At 40.3% G+C, this 11,078-nt stretch overlaps 1 protein-coding gene and 1 pseudogene across 1 annotated transcript; one reads left to right on the forward strand and one right to left on the reverse strand.

Annotated features, from left to right (window-relative positions):
• The first annotated feature begins 374 nt into the window (after positions 1-374).
• On the forward strand, positions 375-5,512 carry Stfa2l1 (stefin A2 like 1). The gene is made up of 3 exons (NM_173869.3): positions 375-484; positions 3,510-3,611; positions 5,311-5,512. Exons 1-3 carry the CDS (start codon positions 401-403, stop codon positions 5,434-5,436), a joined length of 312 nt encoding a protein of 103 aa, NP_776294.1. The 5' UTR covers positions 375-400; the 3' UTR covers positions 5,437-5,512.
• Positions 5,513-5,578: 66 nt separating this feature from the next.
• On the reverse strand, positions 5,579-5,677 carry Gm22885 (annotated as a pseudogene).
• Between the last annotated feature and the right edge of the window lie 5,401 nt (positions 5,678-11,078).

Raw genomic sequence — 11,078 nt, forward strand, 5'->3', positions numbered from 1 at the left:
GTTGGGTGGATCTTAAGCAATCAGTCTTGACATTATTAATTATTCTCTTTAAAGAATTCTTCAAGAATTAACCTATTTAGAAACTTAGGTTATGTTTGTCCTTCCTCTTATGGCACAACATAGTAACATTATTGGCACAGAGATTGCAGAGAGGAACCATGCTCACCACACCTGAGTCTTGGCACACCCATTTGCTCACTTCCCCCAACTCATTTCCCCCCAACTCTACTCAGCATTTCCCCTCAGGGATGCAGTAAGACTTGCCTGAGATCACACTCATTCCCCCAGTTCCTCTGATACTGTGGAAATAATACATGATAGAGGAGGAGTTTACAGAAACCTTTAAAACCCTGAGTCTCTTTGCTTGCTGGATCATTTCTTCTCAGCACCCTGCCCAGCAATGACTGAATACACCAGAAAAATAAAGGGAGGCTTGTCAGAGGCCAGACCTGCCACATCAGAAATTCAGGAGATTGCTGACAAGGTGAGTCCATGTATTTCAGCAAAAAGGTTGATCCCAAATCAAACCTTCATAATTTGATTCACATTTTGACATTGCAGTAAGAGTGTGGGATATCACAGAAACCAGAAATATATGGGTTTTGTTCAAACTTTGGTACAGCTAAATGTGGAACATTAAGCCAGAGTGCCTTTAACATTTCAAGATAAAGTCGGCCAAGCCATACTCTTTACTGCAGCCTTACTTTCCCCAGAGCTTGAAACTGAATTCATCATTTTGGATGGTCTCTGTGTTTCACATGTCTGATCCCAGAAGCTGCAATTACTGATGGAATTTTCCAATCCCACTAGGTGAAACTATGTGTGAAGGCACTTAAGTTTATTAAGGATTCCTGAACTGATTCCAGGATGCAATGCCCACCAAACCATCACATTCAAAACAGAACTCAATGTTTCTAGCAAGTTATTACATGTTGCTTAACTATCATCTAAATAATAAAAATGTAACATATTATGTTTTTTATAAAAGGGAAAAAGGCATGCAAATTATAGAGGTAGGTTTGCAATTTGTCACCTGATTTTCTACGATCATGTTTTCCTCTTTGAAACAAAGTCATGCTGGAGTCCAAGATTAGTTTGGCTTGTTGTCTGCTTGTTTGTTTGTTTCTGCATTTGTTTCACACGTAGACTTGCTAGATGACTATCCTGCAAGTAACCCAGGCTAGCTTCAAACCCAAGGCACTCCTGCTGCCTCAACTTCTCAAGTGCTGGGATTACAGGCATGTGCCACTAAGCTTGGCACCATCAGATCTTATGTGAGTAGAACAGATGGGAGCCTTCATGCTTAGGGCACTGAACATTCTACAGGGGGCACAGGCTAAAATTAATAACTAAGTATTTAGGGCTAAATAGTTCCCACTCATAGTTTATTTCAATAAATATCTTGGAGCATTTTATTTTTGAGGAATATTAAATCTTTATACCTTCATTAGAATCCTCACATGAAGTCAGTGTTCTCAACCCTAAATGTGCACATGTCAGATCTGACTGAAGAGGGGTAGATGGGCGCGAGTGTCTACATTTCTTCCAAGATCTCTGGGAGAGTGGGCACTCCTACCCTTGACTTCACTTTCCTGTAGGCCCGGATATCTGGCATCCTAAAAGGCTTTGGGGATCTAGGGCCTTAAAATAGGATGCCAAGGAAGAGGACTCTGTTTCACCTGTAAGAAGAAAGAGCTAAAAGGACTAAATACCAAAGTGTAGAAAAAGTGTTTCAAAAACCAGTAAGCACAGATGAAGCACAGCTGATACTTATGCTGACTAAGAAAAATCCTCCTGAGATGTTCCAGGATACCGTGCTATAGGGAAACAGACAGAAACATACAATTATTTGATATAGAGAGTTACAGCAGATTTTCATGATTTTTAATAGTTGATCATTTGGTTATCCAGAATAGCTGCTCTTTTGAAACGTGGGTTTTGCTATTTCTCCACGTGGTCCAATCCTTACAGGTTCAGCTAATCCTTTTCCCTCTAGTCTCCCAAGTAAGAAGAACTACCAAGTGTGTCATCCTGCTGGCTAGGATAATTTTTGAGCTTGATATTCTCATTAGTTCTTTGAGGATTTCATCCATCCATAAAATAAAGTTTGATCATATAAATTTTAAGTTGGGATGCTACTGGAAGGACTTATCTTGCTAATGATGCCTATGGGTACCAAATCTTCAATGATAAAATTCATTTAGAAATGTTTTCTTGTAACATCAGACAAGCAGAAGGAGACATGGATATTAAGGAAGTCACTTCACCGCAGGAAGGAGCTCTGCTGTTTTAAATCCTTGATTTCTGTCCCACCTCTCAGTTAATTTTCAAAGCCCCCAGGCAGGCAAGGATACATTCCATCCTATATTTAAGTGATGAAACCAAGACTCAAAATGTTTAAGAGTCATGCAAATTGGAAACTATCCTGTTCTTTCCCACAGCCTCAGGACCCTGGGGAGCTTTGCAGGAATCAGAGGGAGAGCATGCAGGAAACTTGCCTTCTTTGTGAAAGCCAGGGCCCTAGGCTTGAATCACCATGAGAGATGTTAGTCAACAGTTTATAGTGGCATATCTTGAGTCTTTCCTAGGATTTAAGTATCTGGCTACAACCTATGGAAGCTACAAAAAGGTTAAAAGAAATGGCCTCTTTTACGTGGAAATTAACAGTGTAGAGAAAAATCAAGATATCTAAGGAATATTATAAAATAAAAATTAAGTACTGTTTCATGACTAAACACAGGTTTAAGACCAAAAAGGACATTAGGCACTGCTGCCAACCCCTTTACTGTCAGGTGAGCAGGTACAGGGTGGTGGCTCAGCTCCCAGATGTTAATCATCTGTCCTGCTTGAAGTAGACAGCCTGAGGGGACAAGTCCCATTAAAGTGTTGAGAGGGATAGAAACAGGAAGTAAACTATTTTAGGAAGCATTTTATCAATCACAGCAATAATCCCCTTTCAATTGGGAACATACTACAGAAAGCCCTTGTTAAATCAGGAAATTCAGTCTACTCCTCCAAGATGATAGTCTGTTGAGTCCCCACACAGTGTCAGGCCAGAGGGGGTTATTAGATCCCTAGAGTCATCTTATGAGTCCCAGAAAAAAAAAATCTCTGCTACGTGTTGTTTATATGTGTCAAATACTTTGTATTTACTGATCAAATATAGACATACCTATTGGAGTACTTCATTGCAAATCATGACTACATTGTTTTTTGCTTTGTTTTTAGTTTGTGTTTGTGTGTGTGTTTTGTCTTTCAAGGCAGGATTCAATAGGCAACCCCAACGGGCCTGGAACTTTCTATATATTCCAAGATGAATAACGCTCTTGAATGAGATTCTCCTTCCTCAGTTGTCCCAGTTCTGTGATTAGAGGCTAGAGGCTTGAGCAGCCAGCCCAGGCTCATCAGCATCTTTGAGGACTCTCAGCAGGATGAAGTTCCCAGATTTGTGATTCAGGTAAGATAAGTCAACAGAGCCCTAACATCATCTCTCACTTTCTCCTCATAAGGTCAGACTACTGCTTGAAGAGAAAACCAATGAGAAATATGAAAAATTCAAAGCCATCGAGTATAAAGTTCAAGTCGTCCAAGGACTAAATTACTTCATTAAGGTTAGACACCCTCAATCGCTGATGCAATTATTTCCTGTTGCCCTAAATTTAGCTTCATTTCTTCCACTGGTCTTTAATTAAGACACTTGCAATTGGAAGACACCCAAATCCTTTGAATAACAGGATAGTTACCTTGTTTTACCTTGTGAATACAGAAAGCTTTCTTCAGACCTAAGGTAAGAAGTCAGTGTGAACACACACACACACACACACACACACACACACACACACACACACAAGTACATGATGTCCGTGCATCATGTACACATACTTTTTGTATGATGCTATCAGAGTGACATATGTAATGGTAAACTTTGGTTAGTAGCATTTGAAGATTAAGGCAGGAAGGGATATCAGAACACAGTATTTATTCTACAACACAAAACCTTTATTGTTCCGATAAAGAAAAAAAATGCCAGTTCTTATAGGGATGGTCTTGTCCCATGTTCATGTCCAAAACCATCGTGAGTGTTACCCTTATGGAACCTAAGCTTCTTCATTTTTACTTTAAATAGGAGGCAGCCTGATGTGCATTCACAAAGTAGGGTGTAACACAGCAAAGATATGGGGACCATACATTCCATATTTTCTAAATACAATCTGAATTTCTTTTCTCATATCAAAGTATATGGCAATTTTTTTCCTTAACTTTGAAGTCAGAAAACAGAATCACTAAAAACAGAGACTGCCCTCTGCTCCTCTCCAGGCATCATGAAAATAAAATGTAACTCTGGAATAATCTGTGCCAAGATTTTAATGAAAAGTACAATAAATTAAATCCAGATGGAGGAATAGATTAGTTGGTAGAAGCACTAGGCTGTTCTTGGAGAGGACCTGGGTTTGGGTCTCAGCACTCACATGGCAGCTCACAAGTATCTTTGATTCCTTTTTGAGGGGATTTAATAGTCTCTTCTGATGGCTTCAGGAATTTCGTGCCTGTGATGCACTTAAATATAAGCAGAGAATATTCATATACAAAAATTTGAATAAAACCCTTTTCTAATAGGTATTAAAAATACATCTAGGAAATATGTCTTCTGCCATACTGTTAAGCTGCTCTTTCTCCTAACATACAGGGGGATGGAAGTTTAGTTCACAGGTGCTGCCTTGGGCCAGCAGTGTTGTTTCATCAGAGCTTGGCACATCAAGTCTCGATGAGAAGGATCTATCATACCATGGAGATCCACGAGAATAAACTTCCTTCCTTCCTTCCTTCCTTCCTTCCTTCCTTCCTTCCTTCCTTCCTTCCTTCCTTCCTCCCTCCCTCCCTCCCTCCCTTCCTTCCTTCCTTCCTCCCTCCCTCCCTCCTTCTCTCCCTCCCTCCCTCCCTCTCTCCTTCTCTCCCTCCCTCCCTCCCTCCCTCCCTCCCTCCCTCCCTCCCTCCCTCCCTCCCTCCCTTCCTCCCTCCCTCCTGTCTCTCTCTTTCTTTCTTTCTTTCTTTCTTTCTTTCTTTCTTTCTTTCTTTCTTTCTTTCTTTCTTTCTTTCTTCCTTCCTTCCTTCCTTCCTTCCTTCCTTCCTTCCTTCCTTCCTTCCTTCCTTCCTTTCTTTCTTTCTTTCTTTCTTTCTTTCTTTCTTTCTTTCTTTCTTTCTTTCTTCCTTTCTTCCTTCCTTCCTTCCTTCCTTCCTTCCTTCCTTCCTTCCTTCCTTCCTTCCTTCCTTCCTTCCTTCTTCCCTTCATTCTTCTTTTATGTCTTTCAGATGGATGTAGGACGTGGTTGTTACCTCCACATAAATGTCTTAAGTGGTATTTCCAGTGAAAACGACTTGGAACTCACTGGTTATCAGACTAACAAAGCAAAGAATGATGAGCTGACCTACTTCTAAACAACAGATTCCAACTTGACCTGATTCCCCCCCCCCCATTGTAAAGAGATGCGGCCATCAATAAAGAAACATTTTTGAAATAACTGTTTTCCTCCATCATTACTCAGAATTGTGTTGATGCTTACTTCCTAGACAATTATTTTAAAATATGGAATGTTTCATGAATTTGTGTGTCCTCCTTTGGCAAGGGCCTTAGTAAACTCTGTATCATTCTAATTTTTTTAATTTACGTGGTGCCAAACAGAGCACAGTGTTCATGGTTCAGAATAGAAATTGCATAATGGACAATACCAACTGGAAACCATATTGTAACTACAGCTTGGTTACAATTAGATAAAAGATCTTACTACCCCTTCCTCACTGTCAGGGAAGCACATATAATAATTACAACTGGGTTACAATTAGATAAAAGATCTTACTACCCCTTCCTCACTGTCAGGGAAGCACACTCCATGATCCCTTCATTTGCCCAGGACCCAGCGTGTCATCTGTGATTTCATATTTGAAAATTAAATTTTTATTTTACAATTCTTGTTTTAAAATAATCCTAACATATAAAGAAGCTGCCCTCTTCTCTTCCCCTATGCTTCCCCTGTACTTGAGAGTCAGTTACCGATTTCCCATCATGAATACTTCCTGATGCTCATTAGTGCTCAGAGCAGTGTGTACTTCCCATAAAGCACAGCCAAAACCCAACAATCAGGACCAAGAAATGAACACTGATGGCTTGGTGACATCTTGTCCTCAGGTAACATTCTAGTTTCTCAAGTAGTTGTTATAATGTCCTCTATTATTGAGGTCCAGTCCAAAGTAAATTGTTCCATTTAATTTTGTCTTTTAAAATTCTTATTTTATTCATTTATTTGAATGTGTGTGTGCCACAGCCCAGGTGTGGTCAGAAGATAACTTGGGCAAATTGGTGTCATTTCTACCACATGGGTATAACACTCAAATTGGTATTAGTCTTGGTGATAAACGCCCTTACTGACCCATCTCAATGGCCCTTTGAATACTTTTATTGAACAACTCATATTCCATAATTACCATGCAGTTCAGATATTTCAAATGTTCTGTTCAAGGACTTTTAGTATATTCACAAGTGTGTATAAGCATCACCATGTCATTTCACAATATTTTCCTTCCACACACAAGAAAGAGCTGTCAGTCCTCTAACTTCCTCCCTCTCCCCTCACCCTTCACTGCTAAGCAGACCCTATTTCCTTTTGTCTACATTTGCCTGTTCTAACCTCTACATGTACATGTATTTGTGCATGCACACATATGGAATCATTTATAATTGCCTTTTTTTCTATGAACAATTTTATATATTCATTAATATGATATCATATTACACCTTTTTATACTTAGTAGATCACTTTTGTAACATATTCTATGAATACATATATAATTAATGATTTGTATAATATGGTTGGTTTGCTGTTTGTATGTTTGTTTGAGACAGATTGCTGCCATGTATAGCCCAGTTAGTCTTCAGTCTAACTAATGATCTTCCTGCTTCAGCCCCTGAGCACAAGATTACAGACTGAGAAGGCTAGACTAATTCCATCACAAGCTTCAAATTGACAGTTCTGGAGCCTAGGCTTAAGAACTGGGAAAGTTCATATAATCCCTGTGTAGGCAGTTAAAAATAGAAAATAATAATAATAAAAAATCCATGCTTCAGGCAGCGAGTCTGAAACTGCCTTGCCATCTGAAGCTGCCCTGTCACTGCCCTGAGAACATAACAATAGGTCAACAACAGTTTCAAGACTTTCTCAACAATAGTTTCCAGACTTCCCCAACAAAAGCTGGGGAAGCAAACAGGATTGAACCATCCTTAACATCCCAGCTCCATCAACACAAAGACAAGTATTAAAATTTCTGGGATATGCCAGGTTCTGTAGACTTTGGGTGTCAGGGTTCACTGAGGTAACCAAACCATTATTTGAGGGGCCAAGAAGACAGAATTAAATGGACATCTGAGATAGACATCACTTTTGAGACTCTAAGAAGAGCTTTATTAGAGGCACAGGCCTTTGGCCTCCTGGACACTCTCCAAACTATCCAGCTATATATAAACAAGAGAAAGGAGATAACAAAGGGGGTGTTCACCCAAAGGTTGGCACCATGGAAAGACCTGTGGTTTTTTTTTTTTTTTTTTTTAATCTAAGAAGGTGGATCTGGTGGCCCAAGGATGGCCAGCCTGCCTCTGGATCATAGCTGCTACTGTCCTCCTAGTCAAGGATGCTGACAAAATAATCACAGCACTAGAACTTGGTATCACCACCCCTATGCTACTGAGGAGACTCTCAAGAATCTACTTAGCCAGTGATTGTCCAACAGCAGACTGGTGCACTTTCAGGTTCTGCCATTGAATACTCTGCACATGTGATCCTACATCTCCTCTAAAGCCAGCCACCCTGCTCCCTGACCTGTCCTCAGATGTGCAGCATGATTGCTCTATAGTTCTGGGGCATCTAGAACATCATGCCAGATTTGACTGACACACCTTGGCCAGATGCAGACCTATCTGCTTCATGGATGGGAGAAGTTTTATCCAGGATAGAATCAGGTATGCATGGGTGGCGATAATGAACTTGGAGTTTGTTATTTGGGCAACTGCTTTGCAGCTGGGAACTTCAGCCCAAAATTCTGAACTAAAGGCTCTTATCTGGGCTTTAAAACTGACAAAAGGAGCCATGGCTAACATTTGCACTGACAATAGATGGGATTATTGACTGCTGAAAGAAAAACCATAAAAAATTAAAACAACAACAACAAACTTTCTTTATTGGAGGCATTATGGCTTCTTCTCAAAGTGGCCATAATTCCTTGCCCTGGGCACAAGAAAGGGACAGCAGAATTAGCCCGAGAGTATAGACTAGCTGATGAAGCTAAAAGGGAGGCCTCTCAAGCTTCTATTTCCTACATCCTGGTAGCTTTGTCACCCTCTGCACTCCTGCTATCTATGAATATAGTGCTGAGGACAAAGGAGAACAGGCAAAATGCCAAGAGTTTACAGAAGAGATGGATGCTTGTTGACCTCTGAAGGTTGTACCATCCTACCTGAGGAGTTTGCTAGACAACTCATCCATCAAACTCACCAAGCTTCACACCTGGTCACTGAAAACTGAAAGAATTGCTGTGAGAGTCAAGGTACAAAATATTTGACTTAGGACACTTGGTTGATTAGGTAACCTCAAATTGTGCCACCAGTCAGGCTATGAACTCCTCAGGTCCCAATCAAGGAACTGCTCCAGGAACCAGAATCAGGAGTCAATGGCAAAGTAGTCTTATAGAACAGAAGAGGCATAGACTTACTGTTCCTCTAGCAGGAAAGACTCTGTACAGCCTTAGGTAAGGAAGGTTGTTTCTCTGTTGACCACTCAGAAGTAGTCACAAAATCCATGGCCTTAATCAGAAAGAGACTACAAGACAGAAAAATATCTTAGTTTTGACTTGTGGCTCTTACATAATCAATGCTTTAGTTAGGTTTGTCAAGGAGCAGATTTATTCTCAAACAGCAATCCTAACCCATAGAAACATCTGAAGGATCCAATGTGGCCCATTACTGACAGTGTGGAATGAGAAGGCTAGGCTGATTCTGTGACAGACTTCAAATTGGTAGTTCAGGAGACTATGCCTAAGAAATGGGCAAGTCCAGGCAAGTCCAGATAAGTCAGTTACTGTCTTCAGGCAGGTAGTCAGAGACTGCCTTGCCATTAGAAGCTGCCCTGTTACCTGGCCTGAGACAAGGACAATAGGTCAACAACAGTTCCCAGACTTCCCCAACAACAGTTTTCAGCCCCACTCTCCAGTAATGGTTCTAAAATGTCCCCAGGGATAGACTGAACAGATTAGGATAGAGGTCACCTACCCAGAAAGTCCCCTAATGTGCTTTAAATCAGGCTTGAGATTTCACTTCTGGGTCTCTCTGTCTTGCTAATGGGAGACTCCGTGCTACACTTCTACAAATTAGACACTCCCAGCGTTTACATACTATTCAAGTCCGGGGTATCACTTTTTGGCCAATCATAGAGCTGTACAGGACATGTATCACTTTGCCTAGGCCACATTTCCATAATCTTATTATATTTGAAAATTAGAGCTATACATATTCATTTTTACAGAGCTTTCATGGGATCACATTTGAGGTTTTTTTAAAGACATGGAGAAATCTATATAGTTTCAGACAGATGGCCTTTGGCTGGGCAGTCTCTCAGCTAGCCTAACCCAACTTCTCCATCATTGTGTCTATCCATGTGGTTCTCACTGGCTACCTCCCAGCTCTGTCCTGTAACCCTTCCATCTTCCTTCTTTGTTGGTCTAGTTTTCTCTGTGTCTATCTGCATCTCTGCTTGCCCAAACATTCTGCCCATTATCCTGACATACCTCCAAGCCACCCACCCTCTATGATGCAAAAAGCCACACTCCTTATACTACCAGTTGGCTTTGGGGGGCTATGTGACCTTCCCCATAGGTGAGGATGTGACAAATATGTATATCTTCCTAGCCTGGTATTGGTTCAATCAACAATTAAAAGCACATGGACACATTATCTCATAGCTGATGTATACAATATGTGTGTTTTTTTTACATTTCCCTCTTTAGTTCATGAATGGCTTTGTCTGTAACAACAGTAAATTATATACTATAAGAGCAATTATGAGAACTATCAGGGTATAGGTTATTTTCACAGTGTATAATCCATTTATATTTGGCAACTTTGGAGAAAATATTTCAGCCTCTTTCTGAAATATTTCATTCCTTTTTTTATATCTTAAATCATTTTTCATCACTATTTAAGTACTACAGCCTCTAACCTCACAGTTTGTATTTACCAACATTAAAAACCTCCTTTGACCCTAAAACACTTTCTTAGATCTTTTACAACTTAAGTTTTTATGTCTATTAAGTTACACATCTTTTGTGAGTTTATCTTTTTGAATCTGTAACAAGGAAAACTGAAAAGCTCTCACTATCTAGTTTTCAATCCCATTAGAGATCCAAGAAGGGTAAAGCTTACCTGAGTAAGCAGGAAGCACAGAGCAAGCAGCTTCCAAACCTGTAGAAGTGACAGAGACTTACTGGCTACCTGGACAGTCAGTCAACTAAGGCTCTTGTGTGCTGGTGGGTCATCCATCTTCAGTCAGCAGGCTCAGAAGACCTGAGAGACTTTTGTTTTTGCAGTGGGAACTTGGGTGGACTGTCCCATCTTGTCTAGGCAAAGTGGAGCAGTTGACTTTCCAGTGTCCTGATTGTCCATAGTTTGGACCATGTATTGTCAGCTGTCAAGGTAAAGGGCAGGTTGTAGCCCAGTGGCCAGTTTTACCACATTTGAAGCAAACTCCAGGTGGAGATTCTGCAGTACCTAACATCTTCATGGGAGGAGATGGGGTACTGACTGGAGCTGACATGCCTGTCTGTCAAAAAAGCCTTTTTTAATTAAAACTTCCTTAATGATATCTTCTGCAGGTCTCTGAAATATTTAAGGACCATCTATCTATCTATCAACAGCATATCTAATTAGACAACCTTGTTTTTTTCTAGTTACATGTTTTGGCTTAACTTTGAAAACATATATAGGTGGCTAAATAAAGCCTCCTCTTTCAATCAACTACATTAGTATCAAGCATGACTAA

The sequence above is a fragment of the Mus musculus genome, chromosome 16 (genome assembly GCF_000001635.26).
Source record: "Mus musculus strain C57BL/6J chromosome 16, GRCm38.p6 C57BL/6J".
In the NCBI taxonomy this organism is placed as follows: Eukaryota; Metazoa; Chordata; class Mammalia; order Rodentia; family Muridae; genus Mus; species Mus musculus.